The 24,369-nt window shown below is 41.1% G+C and overlaps 2 protein-coding genes across 2 annotated transcripts in view; both read right to left on the reverse strand.

Annotated features, from left to right (window-relative positions):
- Positions 1 to 24,369, reverse strand: part of LOC134628928 (extracellular serine/threonine protein kinase FAM20C-like) — a 34,356-nt gene that overhangs the window by 1,398 nt on the left and 8,589 nt on the right. The gene's annotated exons all lie outside the window — the stretch shown is intronic.
- LOC134628798 (dynein heavy chain domain-containing protein 1) lies at positions 29 to 23,217 on the reverse strand. The gene is made up of 43 exons (XM_063475561.1): positions 22,847 to 23,217; positions 22,446 to 22,643; positions 22,138 to 22,341; positions 21,922 to 22,032; positions 21,685 to 21,841; positions 21,335 to 21,586; positions 20,928 to 21,071; positions 18,762 to 18,867; positions 18,407 to 18,615; positions 18,073 to 18,316; positions 17,669 to 17,826; positions 17,104 to 17,229; positions 16,696 to 16,972; positions 16,451 to 16,578; positions 15,828 to 16,026; positions 15,647 to 15,738; positions 15,279 to 15,501; positions 15,027 to 15,152; positions 14,811 to 14,908; positions 11,595 to 14,712; positions 11,420 to 11,504; positions 11,129 to 11,288; positions 10,751 to 11,033; positions 9,240 to 10,638; positions 8,891 to 8,996; positions 8,613 to 8,727; positions 8,330 to 8,516; positions 7,944 to 8,046; positions 7,621 to 7,749; positions 7,243 to 7,434; positions 6,625 to 7,044; positions 6,106 to 6,529; positions 5,022 to 5,120; positions 4,758 to 4,934; positions 4,384 to 4,562; positions 3,010 to 4,002; positions 2,745 to 2,919; positions 2,566 to 2,640; positions 1,840 to 2,056; positions 1,629 to 1,720; positions 1,403 to 1,552; positions 560 to 1,182; positions 29 to 464 (listed from the first exon to the last, which is right to left on the reverse strand). Exons 1-43 carry the CDS (start codon positions 23,215 to 23,217, stop codon positions 36 to 38), a joined length of 13,353 nt encoding a protein of 4,450 aa, XP_063331631.1. The 3' UTR covers positions 29 to 35.

The following is a 24,369-nucleotide window of genomic DNA, read 5'->3' on the forward strand; positions in this document are numbered from 1 at the left end:
TTAACAATCACAGCAGATAAGGCAGCTGAGTATAGTCAGAGTCTACTCACTAGTCTCACCCTTCTCAAACTACACAGAAGAGGATCTAGCTTGGTATGAAGGGGGACTTTTGTGATAATGTTAACATCAGCCAGTCCTGAGTTTCCACTCTCCAACTCTTCGTCCAGATAGAGTGGGCAGTGGTAGATTGGTACCTGAGGGGTAGTTAAGGGAACGACGGCTGCACAGTGAACATTCCTGTTATCCATTAAATATGAACTTTTACAGGGGGCTGTATCATGGGAACTGTTCATGCTCCTGACTTGAGCTTTAACACAAAGAAGTGGTACTGAGCAAGACTGAGGAGAGACAGTGTCCTGTAGGACTTGCAGTTGTGTATCCCATGATGCCCCTTTAAGTTCCAGGCCACACAAATACACAGCAGCCAGAGGAAGTGAGACGGGATATGTGCTGTAAGACAGAACCTGTGTGGACAAGAACATCAGAGCTTATTATCCTTACTAACATGTTTAGTGGTAAGGAAATAAGTGTTTACTATAATTTTATTTGAATGCTTTACCTGGAACTGTAGAATTATATCAGTGATATATTTACGATTTACTTGAGCAGCCTCTCTCATCACTGCCACCAGCAGGCCTCTGGCGTTTTTAAAAGCAGATAGTCGATAAGCACCAGGTGGATCTGAAGCATCATGGTGCCACAGATATGCACTGAGCAACTCTGCCCTCCTCTCCAAGCCAGACAAGTCAGTGAGCTTGAGGAGGGAAGCGAAGGTCAGCGAGTACTGAACAGGCTGCTGCAGCTGTGAGAAGAGCAAGGACACCGAATCAATGAGATCATCCCACTCAGCCTGGAGGAAGTCACGCATAGGACCGCGAGGAAGAGCTCCTGCATTTGTTACTGCACTTTCATTCTTGCTTGTGAGGTAGCGCTTGAGACCCTCCAGTCTGACTCTGGCATCGCTGAATGCTGGCAGTGTAGCAAGCGGCTTTTCTTTGGTGCTAAAACACCTTACTGATCGAAGGGGAGTTTGCGAGGTCCGCAGTAAAATGGTCATGTTGTAGCTGTTGATCTTGATTATCTCAGTCGTTATGTCGGCATTAAAGCCCAGCACCACGGGCTCGCTGATGTTTGCTGATTCCAAGAGACCCTGCTCCACGACCTGCAGCTGTCCAGACAAATCTGAGGGCATAAAACATCCCAAATCTATTTTACACAGAACAGCCAACAGAAAAACATTCTCACACACAAAAACACACACACACCAGCTCTAAGTCCGGAATTCAGTCTCATTTTGGTGCAGTATTGATGCACCAGTACTCTGAGAGCTTTAAAGAAAAAGTGGAACCTTTGCTTGTCAACAGTGAATGTTAGTTAAATTGGTAGAAAACTGTTCAGTTACCAGAGTGACCAGAACTTCTGACAAGTTTCGAAAGGATGTGCGGTCCGCTGTTCAAGTGACGTGAAGCTGTAGTAAAGCAGGTCTTGGCAATGTTCTCCAACACCTCCAAATCTACAGAGTCTGTCACATGGCCACCATACACTAGACTGACTACGAATGGAAAGCAAACGTTAATTAATCACGCAATAACTGAATTAGGGTGTTTTATATTTTCATATTGCTTCACCTGCTAAATATTGCAAAACCTTAGTCTTGTCATGGCACAGATGGGCAACATGAATATATGCATCCACTAAAGCATGAAGGTCCTCCTGACTCCTTCAAAAAAACAAGAAAGAAATGTATATATTTATTTAGATTATAAATATTTAAACATCATACAACACCTCTACCTCTCCATCATAAACAATTTATACAATGCATAATTACTTCCTTACCAGTGATAGATTCTTCCCTGGCCTAAATACTTATAGGTCTGTCGCTGCACCAAGACAGAGTGAAAGATAGCGCAGCGGAGGAGTGACTTGTTGTCAGCCATGACACCCGACTGTGGCTGACTGATGGATGCCACCTGTCGCAAAGAACAGCTCAGCTCCTCCTTCAGACCCCAGGAAGAGTCACAGACCAGATGCAGAGCACACATTCGCACTGATGCTGTTTAAAAATAAAGACAGTCATTTCAATCATTATGATTATTATAACAAGAGCAAAACTGGAGTAGCTGTTTTTCTGAAAGCACATTTACAACACACATTTCCAGCACGCCAGCCAATATTACTCACTGGAAAAGGAGCATAGGAGAAACAAAATGTGTAAGTGCACCTTTGGTCACTGCCGACCTACATAAAACACTCTGTCACTAAAAACAAACCATAACATGGTCTATGCAAAAGCTTCACTTTAGGAATCTTTTACATATACCTGTGGAAAATAGCTCTCCTTACACTGTAAAAGGTTGGAAGTGTACTAAAGTACAGAGTTACATTTTAATCTTCAAGCTGAATGGACCAACAGTGATGCTACTTTTAACAGTTGTTCACTGTCAAGACAAAAGTATGCTTCAGTACAACAAGATCTTCATTTCATAAATTAGGGTCACATTTAGAGTAAAATAGAACAGATGGAAATGAATATTTGAAAAAGCAGCAACATAATAGATCTACCTGGTATGAGGTGTGATGTGTTTTCTTGAGTTATAAACCACAATCGGAAGCAGGGGTGAATCAGACAAGGCTTCTCTGTATAATAGGATGAGGCACATAAGTAGGCAGAAGAATCCACAAACATAAAGACTGGACAAGTTCTATAAATAAATTTAAACTGATTTTGATTTACCCCCTACCTTTGACTGAGGAGATTAAATGACTGAGTTTAGCCGCTACGTCATCATCCAGTTGTTCTAACAGATGACTGTTGTTAAACACCAACCAGTGGCCGTCATTAGCAGCTTTGTCCAGCATTGAAAGGAAGAGATTTCTGTCACAGAGAGTCCAAAAGGAAAGGACTTTCACCTGAACCTAAAGCATAGGAAGAAATGCATCAAGCACTGTATTACAGGTGAAACTCTATAATAGCAGAAATTAAAAAAAACAAAACTGTGCTGTCACCTCTTTTTTTCCTGGTACACATTTAGCCAACTGGTTTATTAAACAAAGAGGCTCAATGCTTATCTGCATATCTCTATTTGGATTGGGCAATGTAAGAATGATGGGCTCCTTATGTTTGACCAAATATAGTGAGAATGCCTCTGGGTTCCCAATGAGAGGGGCTTCAGTCTCTGTTTTCTTTTGAGGCAGGCAGAGTTGACAGGCATTTATGGCATCTGCTAGTCCCTCCAAGCAGTCGGGGATCATGGTCTTCCAGAGGAGAGCCCGCTGCAGCAAAGAGAGATGGCAGTGAGAACGACAGGGAATGGGCCCTAACACTGTAGAGGAAGGAAAGTGAAGGTACTCCTGCCATTGCTTCGGGGAAGCACAGAGTGAGGCAATTAGGCCTCTGAATGAAGGAATCTTTTCCAAGCGAAGTAGCTCTGAGTGGATAAGTGGGGAAATCCAGCTGGGAAGATCAGCGATGGCGGATGGTGAATCAGTCCCAGGATGCTGTGTGTCTCCAAGGCCTATGAGGAAGGCCAACCTCTCACCCTCAGAGCACAGCTGGTTGTGCTGGAGCAGGGCCAAAGACACAAGCAGCTTCAGAACAGCAGCATGGGTCTTGAAAAGACAAGGCCTGTATTGTACCAGCACTTTGACTACTATCGTATTTATCAACTCTTGTATTATGCTCCCTGGAACTTTCCCTATTATCCTGTCCTTCCCAGTGAAAGCTTCTTGCATCACAGTGATGAAGCCATGTAGGGAGAAATAATAGGCAGGGGAAAGACTGGACACAGCCTGCAGGGTCTGGTAGAGGGCGGCACCCAGCCTCACGAAGTGGCGAGGCACTGCCAGCAGGGACTCATGGTGCTCCAGCTGCTCCCTCAGCTGCTTCATCTCATCCTGCAGCTTCTTCATCACTTCTTGACAAACTTTTACACGGGGAAGAAAATCCGGGTCTTGCAGCAGGACAGTGTTAGACTGCAGGATGTAACCCATTAGAGCGTCCTAAGATGAGAATCGGAAATAGCTATTAAAATTTAACATAACAAAACTTTCAGGTAAGACTTAAAGCTGACACTGCAGTTTGACTGAAAAAAAATACAACCAACCTTAGAAATTCAGGACACAACTGGTACAAAGTACAATACCATTGATAAAATGAACAATAAAAGTCAGGACTAAATATTCTGCATGAATGTGTTCAGCTTATAACATAAACATGACATGATATAAAATGCACAATTTTCAGAAAAATTACAGCATAAGCAAGCTCCTTATATGACCATGATGGATTGGGTTTTAAACTACTTTACATTCAGTACTGTTTTGTTTAACACAAGGTAAGTCACTTGGCATCAGTATGATGCAAAAGGCTGGCCTAGTCACCTCCTCTGTGGCCAGTTTCTCCCGCAGCTCCTGTTTGTAATTCTGGAATTGCAAGTGTTGAATCAGCAGCTCTTTACACTCAGGCTGCGGCAGCTGTGTCAGCATCAGCTCTGGGATGTGTTCTGAGCTCAGAGAAAGGTCAACCACACGTACCTGAGCCAAGATAGATGGATGGATCCCTACAGAACAAGAACAAGACAACTACTAACTAAAAGTTTTCCAGAGAATTTCCAGAAGAGGATCTAGTTTACCTAGTCTCTACATTAACATTTGGTGTTAACCAAGACAAATGTCATTTATTTTACTTGCTCTACAAATAAAATCAGGAATGAAATCTGGTGTAAAGTTAAATTGTCGCCACTAATCAAACTAACCACTGTTAAGTAGTCTAATCGGCAGACATGTGCTGAGGAAGAGGCAAAACTCAGGATGGACCATCTGAATAGGTTGATTTAATCCTGGAAAGTAACATCCAGCAGGACGTGACAACTTGGCCAGGAATTGAAGATTGGGGATTGCACGCTCCACATGAGTAACCAGTACTCTCAAACCTACAAAACAAAAGATTAAAAATGATTATTATGGTGAAGAAAACAGACTATCACTTAGAGCTTTCACTTATATTTTTCTTAAGTCACCTTTCTCAGCAGCCTGGTCCAGCTTGTGCACCAGTTCCACGTCATCTCCACAAATTACCATCCCAAAATCCATTTCTTCCTCAAGCTTTGTGTTCTTTCCTGATGAGTAGATATTTATCATGCAATGGTCCAATACAATTCAGACACTGTGTTACATGGAGTTGTGTGATTTAAAAATCATAAAAAATTTGTATAGAAATAAAAAGGGTAACAAGCATGCAGTGGACAAAACAATCAGCCACAGCAATCAAACCACTAACAGGTGAAGTGAGTAACATTGCTTATCTTGTGTCACCTATGAAGGGAGTATATTAGACAAAAAGTGAACAGTCAATTCTTAAAACTGATGTGTCAGAAGTATAAAAACATGCATGTGTTACACTGTAACAAACAAACTGTGATGGCTAGATAAAAGTCTCCAGAAAAGCAAGTCTTGTGGGATGTTCACTCTACGCACAACTTCCTGTTTGCTACTTCATATCAATGTTCTCCATGTTGATCCTTGTAGACAAGCATCTACACTAGACACATGATTGTTGGAACTAAACAATAGAACAAGAGCAGAAGGGCTGGTCTGATGAATACCATTTACCATCTGGTGATGAGATGGCAGCATATTGAACTAAAAGAAGGTAGCAGGCCAGTAGAGTCTCTGCCTTCTCTGTGTAGTGCTGGAAGAGCTGAGATTGCATTCATGCAGCTACTAGTTTTGCGCATTCTACCTACATAAACACTGTTTACACCATGTACACCCTTTCATGGCGACAGTCTTTCCTATTGCCTCTTTCAGCATACTCATACAAAATGCTACAATTCAACAACTTCAGCTTTGATGAATGTCCCAAAAGTGTTCAAGGACTTGACTCATCCAATCTGACCAAACATCTGTGGGATTTGTTAGAACAGCAAGTGCAATTCATGGAGGTCCTATCTCACACGTTACAGAATCTAATGGTCTTCTGCAAAGAAGCTAACGGATAATAGCACAGCACACCTTCAGAGGTTCTGTGGGGTGCATGCCTAAATTAATCATGTTTTAAATGTTTTAACTGACTAAGGACATTTTGTAAATGCAGGCACATACCTGGGATGAGCCTATTTTGAAAATTCATCTCCAGATGTTGCTGGCTGTCTGCTAGTAGAGGCCAGTGCTGGATGTAGGTACTTCTGTATCCACACAGCAACAGCTTAACCACCAGCCTGGCAGAGAGAGTGTCTTCAGTTTGCCACTCATTCATCCCTAATGCCTGACCCAAAGGCAACTGCAACCTCTCAGTTACAGGGATGGGAAAACCAAGAGATGAGGAACCAGATACAGTGTCTAACTGTGTAAACAGAGAGGTTCTGGGGTCGTTGGGGTTTATGTCGATGCTTCCTATCTGGCACAGAGTCTGCCACTTGCGCAGCAGTTCTGTGCGTGCATCAGGTCCAAAAGGGCCTAAATACGAGATGATCGCAGCCAAGAGGAGGGCGTTTCCTTGCACGTTTTGATTATGTACCTCTGTATCCTAGACAGAAAATGGAGAAAAAATCATTTTCAATAAAGAAACATACAAAATAAGTATGTTAAATGTTCAAGTGATGGACAATGTTTGCGAATTACCTGAGCAGCAGCCCTCCAAACTTTGCCATACGTCTCACACTGCCCAGCACATGCAGAAGCTTCTTGCTCTGCACTTTCAGCTTCATGTAGCAGCATCAGTTGTTCCATTAGGTCATTTTGAACACACTGCAGATGAAGCTCAGTGGCCTCCAGTGAGCTGTATACCTCCTGCTTGCGCTGCTCAGCTCGATTCAACCGACTTCTCGTCTCTGCAGCCTGCACCTCCAACTGCTGCTTTAGGAACACTCGCTGCTGAACACAGCAGTACTCATACACAGCCTGGACCCATCGACAAAGGGATTCGCAGGCCTTACTGACCTCTCGCACAGCCTCAGGCACAAACTGGGGACTGTGAACTATCTGCCCAAGCTGTTGCAGCTGTTCATTCGTCAGGTTGTAGCGGTCAAAATATTCCAGCTCCTGCACAAGGAGACGTTAGCAAGATTAAAGCCTCAAAGTTACATTGACAAAGAAACTGGAACATAACTACACAAACTGATAAATGATGGCACAACTTTAGATTTATCTTTACCCACTTGTGATACTCTATTTAATTTACTGACCACTGCAATCAATGAAATCTATAACAAATTTGCTGCAAGACATTTTCCTTCCCACCTGGAAAAAGTCTGCTTGGGAAAGAAGTTGTTTAGCACTTTCCCAGCCCGGTGGATGACTAAACAGCAAACAAATAGCATCCATGACTTTCACAACTCCCACAGGTGGGTCTCTGTAGTGGCGCACCTCCTCCACATCCGATGGATCCAAACACTTAAGAATCTGAAGGCCTGACAAGAATGCGGGTTTTATCTGGGGAAAAAATTACATATGAACCTAAAGTTCATTTTTGTGAAACACTACTATTAAATGTTCCCAGTTTTTTCTGTCAAACTACCTCAAATGAATAAAAAAGTATTTTATAATGGGTGAAGAAATGCTTTCAATTATTTCAAGGATTTAGAGCTACTTATTGTAACAAAAAGAAAACAAGTTGACCTGTTTTTGAGCCTGATTAATCTGCTCTTCCAGGTAACACAGTTGATTTTCCTCTGCAGCGCACTTCTCACAGGCTTCCTCAAACAGTTTCTTATGATCTTCTACAGCTTGAAGGAGCTCTTTCTCACGCTGCAGGACAGAGAGGAGGGAGGCGTGATGTGCATGTAGTTAAACAAATCATTTTTTGCTGCAGATGTGCTATAAACCGAATGCTGCATATTTAAACTGAAATATTAGCTGAGTGTTCTTTAAAACTTTTCAATGTGAATAACCTTGTGTAGTAGACAGGCAGACCAGCAACTAAAACAAGTTCTCCACTCTACCTTTTCTGTTTCAGAAACCATCTTCTGCACACTTATTAAGTGCTCTTTACGCTGCATGGATATGTTGTTCACTGCATCCAAACGAGACACAGCAGCAGCAATTCTAAAAAATATATATATAAATATTAAAAAACATAATAGGATGTTAGCCTGCTGGTTTTGGTTACTGTGATTAATGTAGCTGTGTGACATTTTGTAGAGGATGTAGTCTGTGGTACAGTTGTGCTATAAATTTGTGCTTTTTGTAGCAGCTATAATTTGGCTTTAACAGGAAAAAAGGTGCTCACAGAAATATTTTCACAAATGTGTTGTTATATGTGCAGCAGGATATCAAACAATGGAGATAAAGGAAGGAAAAGAGGGAAACCTCCTGGTCTCAGAGGTACCTGTTGGCTTTGTCCTGGCACTGCTTGTGCAGGAGGCTGCAGAGGTAACCAAAGTGGGCAATGAATTCCATATAAGTCCGAGGACTGAAAGGCTGATTTCTTAGAAGGACAGAAGCATACTGGTATGCAGACCGATGGATCCCTGCCATAGCCACAGACAGGCTGGCCTCTGAGCGTTCTCGAACCACTTAATAAAAAGAAAAGGACAAAGGTAATGTCTCACTACAGTTGAGAGAAAAACAAAAAAGAAGGGGTTTAGATTAATCCTGATGTTGTGTCTCACTTTTACAAGGGCTTGTTTTGAGGCACTGAACAGCAACTTCCACCAAAGACTGGTTAGACCACGGCTGGTACACCTCAACACAACAGCTGTGCCTGAGGGCCTTGGCCATTTGTCCCTGTACAACAAATAATGTGCAAATTAAATTAGGAATAAACCCTGAGCCAATTTGAAAAGTTGTTAGCTCTTTTGGCCACACTGCAGACTTTCAAAAGTAGTTTAGTATTTGAGTTGTGTTTTTGGTATGAAATAAAAGCATAGGTTTCGATAAAAATACTTACAACCCAGCTTTGGGCTTCATTTTTGAAAGGTATGTCAGTGCTTTCTGACATGCTGTATGGCATTAGCAGGAATACGTGGATATTTCTGTGGACTTGACTCAAACGCCTTTGTTAAAAAAGAAAAAGAGTACATCTGGTTTAAATGTTTGCACACATTGGCTTTAAAACTGACTGCAAAACATTTTTTCCAATATATCCCTTCTTATAAATGTTTTTTCCAAATCTACAGTATAACTGAATGTTACATACTGACTATACCAAACGTATTTAGGTCTGTTTTGGGAGAGTTATGTGGTGATAATCTAGCTCTAACATGATGAGCATTAGATCAGCTACTTTTTCATCTTACTTCTCAAACATCCAGTTGTCCATAAGATATCTTTGTGAGTATTTTGCTGCAGTCATTCTGGAAACAAGGTCCCTCAGCTCTTCGTCGGTGAAGAGTGCTGGACAGGCACCGTGAGCCATCAGTACCAGTAATTCTTCTCTGACAGACTGGCTGATTTCCTCATGGACCAGTATGATGACACTGATTCCATCCGACCTAGTCTTATTCCCAGCTTCTTTCAGGATTTCATGAAGATTATTTTGATTACCAGCATGTATCTCCAATAACTCATAGCCTGTAAGGTGGGCAGCTAAACGGACAGTGGTTTTGCGGCCTGTGCCCCTATCTGAGCCAATCAGCACTCCATGACCTCGAGGTAGCAGCAAAGCCCTGATAATGTGTAACAACTGACTCACCCTCTGTCTGTGTACAATGTATTTGGTTGTGATGCTGCAGTCAGGTCCTTCACCTTCTTCTTTTCCGTCCGTGAGTGCACACAGCTTTTGCACTAGCGTATCAAGGTCTTGCTCCTGATAAGAAGGGCTAAATTTAAAATATTGTTGCTGTTTTATCGACTTAAGGGCCTCAGAGAGATCAGGACCAAACGCAAGTTGTGCCATCGTGTCTTCCAAATACTGAAGAATCTGTGGCTGCTGAAGGATGTTTTCAGGCTTAGTTAATGCGCTGTGCAATTGGCTTTGCTGGTTTAGATCTTTAGGCAGATCTACAGGGTCTGTATTTTCACCTGCTGGCTGACTGTCCCCATCAATTTCATTAGCCAGTTTCATTCCATAGTGTGTTGCTGCTGTCTTGGCTATGAGTGACACAACAGTTTTTCTATCATCCTCTGAGCACAACCTGTCACTGAAAGTACGCATGCACTCGTGCATCCATACCTGTACTATGTTGAGAACCGATGCTGGAGGAAAGCCTGGTTGTGAAACCTCCTTGTTCTCCTTGTTTGAGATTACAGACCTCCATAGGTACATCCCCTGAAACACCTTCTGAAGATCACGATGGGAAAATATGAAATGAGGCCTCTGCACAGAGGGCTGAAATCTGTCACTTACTGCATGATACAGCTCATTAGTAGCAGTGACGATGGAAGATGACATATCCTCACCAATGTGCCTATTAAGTGGCATTTCACTGAGCCAGATTTTTAGCCAGGGAGAATAGATAGACATTAAAATGTCTGGGGATACGCCATCAAGCACAAAGATAGAAAACAGGCGTGAGAGCCGTGGGGATATAACACCGCTGTGGGAATGATCCAATCCAGATATACAGCATGCAGCCAGGTAGCTGATAGTTCCCGACTGTAACAACTTGGAGCTGTAGGTGTCAAATGTTAGAATCTCTCCTTTTGAAATACTCTGTCTTAGTGTCTCTAGAGCCATTGCAGACGTTCCAAAGACATCTATGAACAAAAATGACAGGAATAATGACAACATAAAGAATCACACTGTACAAAATCTGGTTCAAACTGAACATAAATTCACATAAATTCTGTTATAAATTTTGTTACTCACCACAAGGGGCTTCATGTAAATCATCAACAAACAAAAACAAGCGTGGCTGGTTTGCCATGAAGCCAGTAGTCTCTTTACAGTTCTTCTGGCATCTGATGCTTTTCAGTATAGTGTGCAAGTCTCTGGAGCTCAGAAGTGGACTAGCTGGTAGGTTAATGTGCGGCTTGTCAAAAGTCAGCACAGTTTGGCACAGTGTGGTTTTTCCAGAGCCAGGCTCTCCAGAAACCAAAACTGGCTGCTTTGCCTCCAGCATGAGGTTCAGGAGATATGTGTATTTCCTGTACTATGAAAAACATTTGAGACACCTGTAAATATTCAGAAGCAGCGACAAATACTGTATGTATTCTAAGTATAGTAGGTACAATGTTAAGTACAAACCATTGGAATGACAGAGCCTGTCGACAGCGTATTCTTGGGGCACATCTTAGTGTCAATACTAAAGAAGTGTTCATACACACTGACTTCATCAGGGACCACAACTTTGTATCTGCAAGTTAGGAGCACTTGGCGGGCTAATAAATCAAACTGTGGCCAGTGGCTAAATAAAAACAGAAATATATGAAGAACACTGGTTACAGAGAGTAATATTGACAGGCGGTAGTAGAACTCAGTATGTATAAATATATAATGTGTGACCAAGTAAAAAAGTTTAATAAAAAAAAATCTTACCGAGAATGGAGGCGACCACCAAATCCCCAGATATAAGCCAGGAGAAAAATGTTTCTGCTGAGCTGCTCCTGCTTACTTTGGGCACCTGTGGCTGCTGGAGGCATATCTGGTAGAGGGGAAAGACATGACGTTTTTGTAAGGGTAACATAATTATGCCATGCTTACAGGGTTTTACATTTGTGAGAAGTTATTTTACCTCTTGTGTCGATATGTGCCACTGACTCAGGTTTTTCTACTTCCTTTCCAAAATGTTGTAGGAGGGCATGCAGGATCCTGACAAATGACATGACTTCTTGCAGTCCGTATGTAGGGGCTTTGCAAGATTTTCTTTTAGCGTGGATTGCAGAGGTTAAACTCCTTTGCCCAAGCAAATGAAGGGTGCTAGAGAAAAGATCTTCAGCCAAGTGATTCCACATTTTCACAATTCTGTGATCTAGTTTGTATTTAAAGGAGAGAGCATCAATTTCACTCTTCCACACAGACTTCCACAGATCATCTCCTGTGACATAAACAAGGCTGCAGCGGGTCACTGCAGAGGGGCTTGCATTGCATAGGTCAGTGACTTCCATAAGCAGCTTTAGTTTTGACTGAGACAACAATGTCTCACCTGACGACAGACCCAGAAAGGCATCCTGAGAACTGCACAGTGTGGTTAGGTAATCTAACCAGCCGGGCTGCCCCACAGGCTCCCCATCCATTACCAGCCACTTCACTACTACTGTCTCATCAGTTTTCTTCTCATTGTTACAGAGTTTAAAGCTTGCATGCTCACGCCGTCCTGCATCTCGCAGCACCTTTGCCAGAGCTCCATCTATCCATCCTCTCTTTTCACAGAAGCAGCCAAATATCTCATCATGGGACATAGCGTTAGGAAATAAGACTAAAGTTTCAACAAAGCTCCAGTTTGAAAGAGATATCTTTTGATCTGCCTGTGGAGAGCCTGCTTCAATCGTATTGTCCTTGTCAAAAACCAACTCCACTGACTCAGCAGCCAGGCTATTCAGTGCTCCAGTCAGAGCAGCGTAACAAGTGCTCTTTCCGCTCCCGGGGGGCCCTATAAGCAAAACTGCCTGAGACAATTTCATGGTCTGGTAGAGTGTAAGAGCATTGCAAATGATGTCTGTGTCACAACAGAAGTGTTTTTGTTGTATTTCTTCTCTAAGTGCATCTTCAAGTTGGTTCTTTTCAGCTTCTTCAATAAATTGTTGGACAAGCGGAAACTGGCATGCTATAGGAAAAGCGTCTTTGAAAAGGATATAGAACTGTGAGGTGCCTTTCTTCTCGGGTGGCAGTACAGAAAGAATGGCTCTGACAATTGCTTCCTCTTCCATTAAACTTTGTACAACCGTCAAATAACAACGGTGTGACTTTGGAGGCTTTTCAGTTTTCCTTCCGTCCTCCTCAAAAGGTTTGATAGGCTCATTTTGTGAAGACATAAGATCAGTGTCGAGTGAATCTTTGGACTCCTTTGAATTTTCTCGTTCCCTTACAACCTGCTGCAAATGTCTTTCAGAAGCTGAGATGATCTTTTGCAGGATAACAAGAAAGCAGCTGTCATTGTCAGAGAAAAGATCAGGTAGACAATGGGACTCTTGAGCCAGGCTAATGAGGGACACCAGACGTTGACTTAATGACATGGCGTCTGAAAAACCAATGGAAGTTAGCATTACTTCTGCAATTATTCTGTAATCTGGATGTGTTAATGCAACAGATCTTGTAGCAAATCGCAGACTTTCAGGAACTGTAGATATATTTCCTTTTGACGAGATGGCAACACATCCATAGCTGAGACTGGCAGAAATGTGTTTTCCTGCAAGTGTCATGTGACATTCTGACTCAGCAGCATTTGTGAACCCCGCGACCCCATCAGAAATTTTTATCTCTTTCTCACAATTTAGCCTCTCTTTTTTATTTCTTCTTAACATGTTGAATGACTGGTGTATGTCAACTAGATGCTGTCCTAGTATCGACAGATCACTGTGTGTTAGCAAGTCCACAGAGTTCAACACAAGCCATGCCCCTGCCTGAAGGGCCCCTGCCAACATCCGCTGAATAACACGAGGCGTCATGCTTGGATAACACTGTTTTAGGACAACCTGTCGCCCCAGCGCTTTTCCTAACTGGATCACAGTATTTTTCTTTCCAGACATGGAAGGGCCACCCACAGAACAACATCTGTAGGTTGTCAGAGCAATGAGAATCCCTAGTATTGCCCGGTCTGTGCAAGGGGTATGCACCATCTCCGACTCTAATGGGCCAGAGTATTCAAAGCTGTACTGGATTTGATGGCCCAAAATATCCACAAAGCATGTTGGATCATTATTCTCCTCTGAGTTAATATAATATTTCATACAACTCAGCCATTCAAAAGATGACTCCCGCGCACACGGAACATCCATGAGTCGATGTAGTTGCTCTGCATGACTCATTGTAAGCTGCAGTAAAGCACGCAGACACATCATTGTGTACTTGGAAACTTGAGTTCCAGTTTTAGATCCTGTGACTCCATCTCTTATATAATGGCTAAGGTCTTTCAGCTTTGCAGAGATATGTGCCTTTATGGTGCTGAACTTCACTGAGCTCGATTCTTGGAAAGCTTGTAGAACAACGCTGCACCAGATTGCCTTCTCCACCACCAGAAGGCACTCAAGAGGATATTCAGAAAGCAGGCCCAGCACAGCTACTGCACTGGGGAGCTGGTTGTCTCTAGCTTTCGTATCACTTGCTAAATTTTGACTGGATGGTTCGAGCTGTTTTCTCACAACAGCACACTGTGTCAGAAGCTGTACCATGGTCAACTTTAATTCTTTCTCAAAGTTACAGAACCACTTCAAGGTGTCTGCATTTGGTTCTAAAGGAGACTGAAAGGCAACATGTTCTTGGAAGCTGCCAAAAACACCCAGCACCTTCATCTGCCTTTGGCACTCAGATATAGAATCACCATCTCTTCGTATTTCACAGTCAACTTCAAGCAAATTAACCCCTTTAAAGCTTTTTTGAACAAAGGGTTGAAATTCAAAAGGTGTTGGGTCCAAAGAGAGTATCTGCATCACTTCCCCTTCACTCAAAAACCAGAATCTGGGACACTCTTCACAGAGGTCATCAAGAAGATCTGACATTTGTTTTGAAATGACTTCCATTGCAGATAAACCATTAAGAAGAACCTGGCAAAGGCTATCACCACAAAATCTGTCAATTGTTTCAGTGGAAACTAAGTTCAACACACGGGGTTCGTTTGATATAGAGGTCATCATTTCCTCGAATGTCTCATCAACTGGTTGAAAATGCTTCAGCTATAAAAAAAAAAAAAGATTTAAAAAAATCATCATTAATCAAACACACTGACTTCATCAACTGTCATTCATGACAGGTTTAAGGCACAGGAACTTACCAGGTCCACTCTTTGAGTACGGAAAAATGTCCCACCAAGCACATTGGTTAAGAAGGCCCACATTTGCTGATATCTTTCAAGTAAAGCAAGCAGCTTCTCTAAAAATATTTGAATGGAAAATAATTCATACAAGTCTGTTTGAACTTTTTATGGACATTAAGATAAATTCTCTCTTAGTCTTTCAAATTTTAAAGATAAAATTAGTTGCCGCTTTACCAAGTTCTTGTAGTGTTTGAATCCAGTCCTCCAGCGGCAGCCTGAACTCAACACTGTATGGGGACTTTAACATTGTGGACAGCATCATCAAACTGCTCTCAATCTCAGCAAAGTGTACTCCCAGATCTGAGTGAGGAAACACAAAGCAAATGTAAGCAACATGTAAGCTGAATATACCAAATGCACATTTCCTCCAAGCAGGGCAGCTAGAAGGTAATTCAAAAATGATGCTTACAGTGACTAGAGCCTCACCTATAGTAAATCTAGGATCACTGGGGTGTTTCCTGTCAGTTAGCACATTGAGAACGGTGCCTTCTGTGGTCTTCTCCTTCTTTGTTAGTCCAGTGTGTTTGCACTGTGGTTCCACGCAAAGGGGAGCAAATACATCCAACTGAAAGAGTTTGCCTTCCCAACTGTGACAAAGCTTTTGGAAAGTCTGCTTCATGTCACACTCCCTTTGTGCACATCTGCATATCTGACAAAATAAAAACGCAGCGTCTTATGTCAGATTCAGCTTGTGTGTTTTCAAAAGCAACTATTTTAGCAGACTGTTTGCCTGTTATTTCCCTTTAGCAGAACTGCCAAAGCTTGCTCTAGTTAAAACCTCTCTCGTGTTCTACCTTGTCAATCAGATTCTGATGACTTTCAACTTGTTGAGACATGAGATCAGCAACAGTCACATTCTTCTCTGATTTATATTTTAGGCCCAGGTCTGCAAAAGAGAACATATATTTCAGTTCTATTACATTTACTGTGATTTCAGAAGTATGAAAGTGCTATAGCATAGGCACACTCTCTGACCTTCTAAAATGGCTCTCCAGTGTTTTCCTTTCAATGTGGGGCTCTGTAGCTTGGCCAGGACTAAAAGCTGATGGCTTATGTTTTCCAGAGATCCTAAAATCTTCTGCAGCACTGCATCACTGGCAGGTATGGTGATTGTTAAAGATTGAGCCTGCTCCTTCCACTCTGTAATTTTATCCTGAGCTTCAGAGACCACAACCTGACAGAAAAACGCATGTGTTAGTTGTCTGTTGGAAATATTTATACCTCAGAGTTTGCTATAATAACAAAACATTTATACATCTATACAGTTTAAATAAAATCTGCTGTTTTTGTAAAACAGCAGATTAAAAAAATCACATATAACATTAATTATATTTTAGCAGTAAAAGTATCATTTTGATTATTGAGCTTGCGCATACTGGTGGATTAACCAGTACAGAAGCATCAAAAATGATTTTAGCCATTATGTACATTTAGCATAGCCGTGGCCTTACATGACTGTATCATGGGGTAACCTGTGATTGCCATACCCCATTGCAATGTTTTTGTCCAAAGAAATAAAAGATGTCATCTCATTAGCATGAGAAGCGGTTCTTGACTCTGAATATGTTTAACAGAGAAAAAGATTTATTTCATGTTACCTCACTAAAAAGCATTGGCTTCCATTCTTCCAGCCATGTAGTATACACTGCTACCAGTTCCCACAAGTCTTTGCGGGCTATGACCTTCTGAACATCTATGGTCAATACGGTGAGATCTATTGTATGTTCTAATAGGAAGCAGAATAGAGAGAATAAACATGCTTTTTGTAAGCACCTGTTTGTTTAATCTTCACCAAACCAAACCTTTCAATCCTTCAAATATTCAAAATATAGCATCAACTCACCTCCCATCTCTTGACTGTTCCTACTAAGCAGTTCCAGCTTTGCACTGAGAGTGTTTATGTGCATGCACATGTAGTTCAGTTTGGACATCATCTCTTTGGCATTTTGGCCAGGATCAAGGAAGGGTCCAGATGTAGAGTCAGAGACAATATTTTTAAGGTCACAGAACAGAAATGAGAACATCATGTCCAGTGCTTTAGCCATTGAAGGATGATGGCGGCAAACAAGGTCGTCTGCTTCCTTCAACAGGGGAATAAAGCAATTCCACAAGTTCAGCATCTAAATATAAAACACAAACAGAAGCACGAGCCGTTACCTGAGCACACTCACATCCCATGTAAAGCTATGATACACTTAATATTGTGTTTATTTATAGCGTATTTGCCATTTCTTTGCATTTGCATTCAGACCTTTTCTTCCACAGTCAGCTCCGTCTCTGTCATATTCCTATAGTTCATGCAAATCGTGTTTTGAAGAGAGTGAATGTACTCCAAATGTTTCTGTTTGTCAGGCAAGACCTTCATAAATTCCCTCACCTGTCAAAGGAAAATTTTTGATTTACATTTTGATTTATAATTTTGCTTAAATAGAATTTAACAACAGACAGACAGCCAGAGAGAGAGAGAGAGAGACTAGGGTTCTTCACTACTGCGCCTTCAAAAAACAGCATGTATATCTTAATGCAGTAAGCATCACCTGGATAAAGGAATCTAAATTCAGAACACATTTACCCTGACAAAGCAGTCTTTGATGTAAATAATTTAGCTGAAGTCAAGAGACAAGACAAGAGGTGCCTCCAGAGGATGTGAATGTTCTGACCACCAACCTTCTTTGGGTACAACACAAAAAAGTAGCCTAAAGTCTTTACTGAGGACTCTTTTTCTCCTCCCTTAAAAGATTATCTATCTGTTTTTCCTATATTTTATCACATTCTATACTTTTTTGCAAATAAGTAATTTTAAAAAGTTTCTGTACCCTAAGAGCATATTTTGAGAAGTCATGCAAGTCTTGGTGTGCTGTCTTGAGTTCAGCCGTAGCTCCCTCCAAATATGATATGAGGCTCTCTGACTCCATCCTTATCTGCTCAACTAGTTGCTCTTGCACTTCCTCTTCGATGAACCTCAGCCGTTGCCCTGGAGAAACACAGGGAGAGACGAGGAGGGCATTTATCATGAAGAACAAAGCGTAAGTAATGAATTTATCTACCGAGGGACAGAACATTAAAGCACTTCACGGTTTTAAAAAGTCACTGAACAATTAGTTCCTCCTTTTTGAAGCTATGCTGAATTGACCAAAAGAAAGGTCCTTGTATATGAATGTAATTGAATCTTCAAGCTACACTCAAGATACAGTTTCCATTTCATTCAATGAAGACATACCTAGAGCTTCCTTTGTGTGGGTGCAGTGGATGACAAACAGCTGATTGGAGGAAGAAAATGATGAGTCAGCTGCACTGATTCTTTCAGCCCAGTTGCGCACCTTGCTAATGTTCTCCTCGTACACTGACGCAGGCCGACCCCTCATGGATTCCAAAGAGGCTCGACTCCACTGACAAATAAACAAATGGATCTGCACCATCCATGCGTAGCTCTCATACAGCTGTTGGATCTCTAGTTCGACTTCCTGTCCAGAGAAAAACAAAATACCTGTATAAATGTAATTGTTTGATTAATGTTTGAAAGTGACACTTGAACTTGAAAGTGACAGTCTTGCCTGCATGATCTTAGACTGCTCTTTCTCAACTTCTTTTGTGATGTCATTGATGCTGATGTGCCACTCTAACTGGATTTTGGAGAGAGGAGAGTAGCAGCCATGCACCATGTTGCCTTGCACCACTGGAAAAGCAACTTTAGGCAGTGTCTGCCAGCAAGTTGACATGTCTCTCAGAAACTGACTAGTGCTCCCATCAGTGTTTTTGTCCACTGGGTATGAAAAAAATAAAGAAATCCGTGACACTTTTAGACCAGGCCCAGGCACATTTTCACATCAATACTGAGAGGTTATATCAGAAGGAGCTCATATAAAGGAAACATTAAGTGCCGTAACACGCCAATACAAAAGGTCATACCTGTATTTACAGAAGGGTTAATATAGCTGAAGTCATGGTCTAAATCCTGAGCAGAGATTAACACATCTTTGCTGACCTCTAGGAAAAACCCGCAGTCATCACATTTCTACAAGTAATGAAAGCTGATGTGAGACAAACTCATGGCTGCTGCTTGACTAAACATAAAGAAAACACTGATGTGATTATACTATGCATAATTGTTTGATGTGAAGTAAACACAAGCAGACAGTCTCAAAGGCCAAATTAAAATCAGGCTTATTCACAGAACATAGAGCGAGAGAAACAATTATTTGACCCCTGCTGACTTTGTAAGTTTGCTTATTCACAAAGAAATAAACAGTTTCTATTTTTTATGGTAGTTTTATTTTAATGGAGAGAGACAGAATATCAACCTCAAAAAAATCCAGAAAAAAAAAATTATATAAAAGTTAAAGTAATCTGTATGTTATTGAGTTAAATAACTATTTTCTGCCTTAAAACGCAGCCCTCATGGCACAAAGATTACAACCAATCAGTCAAAGCACACCACTTACATTCCTGTCATGGTCCTCCAGTCCTCCTGTGCTGGCTCATTCATTTCGTCTTGCTCCTCTTTGCAATTTCTATCTGTCCTTTCTTTGTGTGTGAGTGCATGTGTGTGTCTGTGTGAATGACTAACCACACCTTGTGTTTCAGTGGCATGTTTCTCCCCTGCTTCCTGCCCTTCAGGTCAGCGCAACTGAGTTGATTAATTCCCATGTTGGTAATCGTGTGATCAGTATTGATCAGGTGCTCACTACTTAGGATGGAGGACCTTCATTTGTCGCCTGATCATTAAACTGGAAACAGAGAAGTTGGCTCACCTGCTTGTTCTTCTCTGTGTAATTTCAGAGTGAGTTACAGCGAGAGACAGAATTCCTGTGGAGAAATATTCTGCGGACCTGTCTGAACCAGAGCTTAGGAATCAGTAACTGGAAATCCTTCTGTTGTCACATTCTGTTGTTATCTCACTTTAATTCCTCCGAGTCTGCATCTTGAGTCTAATCAGTCCATTAGTTATGACAAATCCAACTTTCCTACCACAATGGGCAAGGCCAAAGAGCTGTGAAAAGATGTCAGGGACAAGGTCTTGATGCATTCTCAATCATCCAGGAAAGTAAATCTCCAAAAGTTGATTCTGTTCATGTGGACGTAGCGTTTTGTGGGAGAAACGTTTCGTCACTCATCCAAGTGATTTCTTCAGTCTCAGCTGACTGCAGGTTTCCCCAATCTTATAAACAGTACATTTGCATAATGACTGAAACCAGCCCAGTGAAGGAACAATGGGCTGGGAGGTCAGTTCCTTAATCATAATTATGCAAATTCTCATGACCATTGATCAACAACCACTGACCAGTGGTTGTTGCAAAGACGAGCAAGACAAATTTGCATAATTATGATTAAGGAACTGACCTCCCAGCCCATTGTTCCTTCACTGGGCTGGTTTCAGTCATTATGCAAATGTACTGTTTATAAGATTTGGGGAAAACTGCAGTCAGCTGAGACTGAAGAAATCACTTGGATGAGTGACGAAACGTTCCTCCCACAAAACGCTACGTCCAGATGAACAGAATCAATTTTTGGAGATGTCAGGGACAAGACTGTAGACTTGTGGAGTTGATCATGAGAAAGGTGGTGGATCCGCCCAAAACTACATCATAGGAGCTTGTTAATGATCAAACGTTGGTCAGAAGGTTTGAAAGTGCTGCAGTCAAATGAAACCAAAATCAAGGTCTTTGTGTTTGGAAAAAGAAAAATGTTGTGGGTCCAGTCTCCGGACCCAATCTTGTAGAAAATCTGTTGGAGGAGCTGAAGATTTGAGTTACCAAGCAGCAGCAAAACCTAAAGGATTTAAAGAGATGTGTGCAAACCTGGTGACCAAGTAGAAGAAACGTGTTACCGCTGTTCTTCTTCACCAAGAACTAAGTTGTATTTTGCTTGAGGATGGAATGCTTATTTTATACAGTGACATTCAAAATTAGAAACTGTTCATTTCTTTGGAAGTGACCAAACTTACAAATTCAGCAGAGGATCAAATAATTATTTCCCCCACTGTACATGATGATTATGTTGCAGAAATGAAAACCAAATCACAAAAAAGGAAAACTGCTCCTGTGTATGCATGCACTGCTGAAGCATGAAAATTACCTGAATAATAGAGTCGCCTACAGTGAGAAGTGCTTGGCTCACTGCTTCTTTGAATAGATGCATTGGCGGCTCCACCGTCAGCTGATTATCAGCACTGAAACGCAGCTCGGTGTGGAAGAGAGAGCGCTTTGGCAGTTCCTCCCTCTAACAAATGAAAATACACATAAAGTTAATTTCATTAAATATAACTTCATTGTCATTTTACTTCATCTAACACATCATCTGTTACTTCATGCAGCAGTGGTGCTCCACAGTTATTGTAGGTTTATATTAGTAATTCTTCTGGTTATTGTTTGAGAACAGTAAACAATGAAAATACTGGGTGAAAGAGAAAAATAAAGACTTGTACAGCTAAAATCAACATTTTTTCCATCCACAAACAGAGTTAATAAGAGTTCATTTTAAACCTTTAATAGATCGAGAAATGAAATAGCATCTTCCAGTATGACTGTCACGAGACTCTGCACAATCATCTGATGCACAAGAGCTGCAAAATTTCCCAATTTCTTCAAGGTGCTTTCAGACTGGGCCAACTCTTTCTTTAGCTTGCGCTGATGAGCCATGAGCAAATGTATGGGTTTGTGGAAGCTCTTTGGATCGTTAGCAAGTTTTAAGTGTAGCTGCAGCTCCTGGTGTTTCTTATAGCTGTCTTCTTTCACCTGAGGATATAAAATTGTCTTTAGAGATCATTTGATTAAAAAAAAAGGCTTTGTTCTCTCTTATGATGAAACCATAAAAGTTGACTGTCGTGTAGTACCATATTTAGGGTGAGAGTGTGATACTGTGATAACTTCTCCAATATCTGCAGACACTCTTGATTCTTGCTTATCAGTATGTTCTTGAATTCTGTCAATGTGTAGCCTTCACAGACATCCAGAGGCATCCAGTGTGTCTCTTTTAGTTCTTCAATTACTCTGTCAAAGATATTTTATTGTTGAAAATCTGAACCTGTCTCAAAGTTGAAAACTTTAGACTGTGGCTGGCTTTAACTCACCCTTTTAATAGATGCAGGGCATTCCTGAACTGAGGTACAGCTATGAGCAGCATGTCCTCCAGATTCTTGCTCCGGCGCTGAAAAATTCTCTTGCGCGTGTTTTGATGCCACCTGGGAAAAAAAACATACAATTCAAAGGAAACAATAAATGTAAAGAAAAAAGGAAATAGTTTATACACTGAGTTATGCAAAAGGTATAAAATTAACATTTATTACCAGAAAAAAGCTTTCTGCAGTCTAAAGTCCCTGAAAAATGCAATTTTCTGCAAATCTGTCCACAGCACATATTGTCTATACCACTCTGCCAGACTGACAGTTCCACCAATACCCGTCTGGGTAACATGCAGGACAGTTTCAGGGGTGAAGATATAGTGCTCAGGACCAGCTTCACTGGAATGGACAACTCGCAGGTTATAGGGTCTAAAAACAAAGGACATGCGGCAGTGGATTTATGGTTTGACAAGGGAAGATTTACCAAACCATGAAACTCAACTCAAATGTTAAATATCCTTTCTCATCTTTACCTGTAAGCATCCCCATCTACTGTTTTGAGGTAATAAATCTCATATTCTCCCAGGTCTCTTTTCTGAACCAAAATTTGAACAACTTCTGCGCCAGTGAGGGGAGATATACTTGGTTTGGTAGCCCTCCCATGTTTCAAGGTTGCTATCTTTTTATACTTGCAAGCTTTGGCTGTTTTTGATTCACCTTTTTCCTGAATACTGAAAAAATAAAACACAAGAAATTCATTTAGGAGTTTCTCTCATTTACAGGAAGTGTGACAACAATTTTATTTGTTGATGCTATAAATTATAACTATCTTTAACATAAATGCTATCTGGAATGACACTTACACCCATCAAATACTGTATTGAAAAGTATCACAAAAGGCAAAGTCTAATTATCTGTAAGTATTATTATGTACCTCTCTGTTGTTGACTGAGTAATTCTAACAGGGATTTCTGTCCCTAGTGTTGAAGCCATTAATTGAGGTCCTTCTTTCCATTTTGTGTCGCCTATGGCTATCCCAGGTCCTACTTTAGCAATAATATGAGGCAAGTCTGCCAATGACAAATGTCCATCAGAGTGGACATTTTTGAGGAGAGAGGAACAACTGAACAGGGGCTTGGCTGCAGAAGCTGATAAGAGACGAAACGGCTCCGGGCACAGAGGTGGTAAAGTCACTTTAGGAGAGTGAGTCTTTTTCTTCGCCTTGTGACCAGGCCTAGCAACATCTTTACCACGGCTCTGAGACGATCCATCACGGGATCTTTCCTGTGAGTTGGCAGCAAACATGCTGATCTCCCGGAAATACCATCAGCAGCTCTTGTGTCACAAACCGGTGTTAATCATGCAATAGGACTTACTCTGGAATTTCTGGGGAGGGGGACAAATAGGTAAATTAAGTCTGAATCACAAACCATACTGGCACAATATATAAACCCTGCATTTTTAACTAAGCTTTAAAACTGTAGACAGATGTACTGCATATGAAATTGTATGCCGATTGTAAGCAGCAAACACAATTTTAGGTAGTGAATAGCTTTAAAGTACTACTACTTATACTTCTTTCTAGTTAAACCAGTTCCACATTCACACAGATGTTCATTCAAAGCTTTTCATTGAATAAATAAAAAAGAATGCTGTACACAATAGCAGGGGGATGACGGCACTACAATACGTTTAAAAAGTCGGACTTTCTGATAAAATTGAGGAAGTCTCTCAAATTTAAATCGAGTAAAACCACTGTCTAGTGCAAGTACATCCAACACAAATAAACAACACACAAAGAGACTCTTGGATACAGTATATAACTGCAGATCGTGGAATTGAAAATGACATTTTATCATTTAAATAAGCATAAGGAGACGAGCCTCAAATAAGCTAACGCCGTGCTTCGCTAGCAAGTTGCTAAACTTGTTATAAAAAGTTAACAAATACTTTAGTAAACTAAAGACGTAGTCCTTAACCAAGTTTGACGGACTTACAGTGAAGCTCAGCGTTGACACAACTAGAAAGCAGCGGGCGTTAGCTCCGAAGCTCAAAAAACTACTTTTAATAAACCAAATATTAAACTAAGAACTAACAAATACTTCGGCGAGTCTTACCTGTGAAGTTGTTACTACGAAGGCTCGTTGGCACGGTAACGCACAGACGCTTACGCTGGTCTGCAGAGTTGGTCTGATTGAGAAAGTCAAGCACGCCGAGTTTAAACTGTTCGTGGTGACATTTAACCTCGCTGCTTTTCGGCGTAATAATGTAGCAGCAGGAAACAATGTATGACATTTTTTGGATGTTTTTAGGTGGCAGAGCGTTTATTAAGTGTCTTATAAAAGTTATATTTAATGTAATATAATCAATGTTATAAACAGCATCTTTTCATACTCAGAAAATAGGCCTAAACCCCAATCTCTAATAGATATTTTTTTATTATACTTGGGAAAATAA

The sequence above is a fragment of the Pelmatolapia mariae genome, linkage group LG6 (assembly GCF_036321145.2).
Source record: "Pelmatolapia mariae isolate MD_Pm_ZW linkage group LG6, Pm_UMD_F_2, whole genome shotgun sequence".
Classification (NCBI taxonomy): Eukaryota; Metazoa; Chordata; class Actinopteri; order Cichliformes; family Cichlidae; genus Pelmatolapia; species Pelmatolapia mariae.

What these genes read in the sequence shown, in the direction of transcription:
- LOC134628798 (XM_063475561.1), bottom strand. Translation starts at nt 23,217, where the DNA reads ATGTTTGCTGCCAACTCACAGGAAAGATCCCGTGATGGATCGTCTCAG. An exon ending in CTGCAGAAAGCTTTTTTCTG is followed by an intron (nt 22,033 to 22,137) that starts GTAATAAATGTT and finishes TTTTTTTCCCAG; the next exon opens with GTGGCATCAAAACACGCGCA. An exon ending in GGACCAGGCTGCTGAGAAAG is followed by an intron (nt 4,935 to 5,021) that starts GTGACTTAAGAA and finishes TTTGTTTTGTAG; the next exon opens with GTTTGAGAGTACTGGTTACT.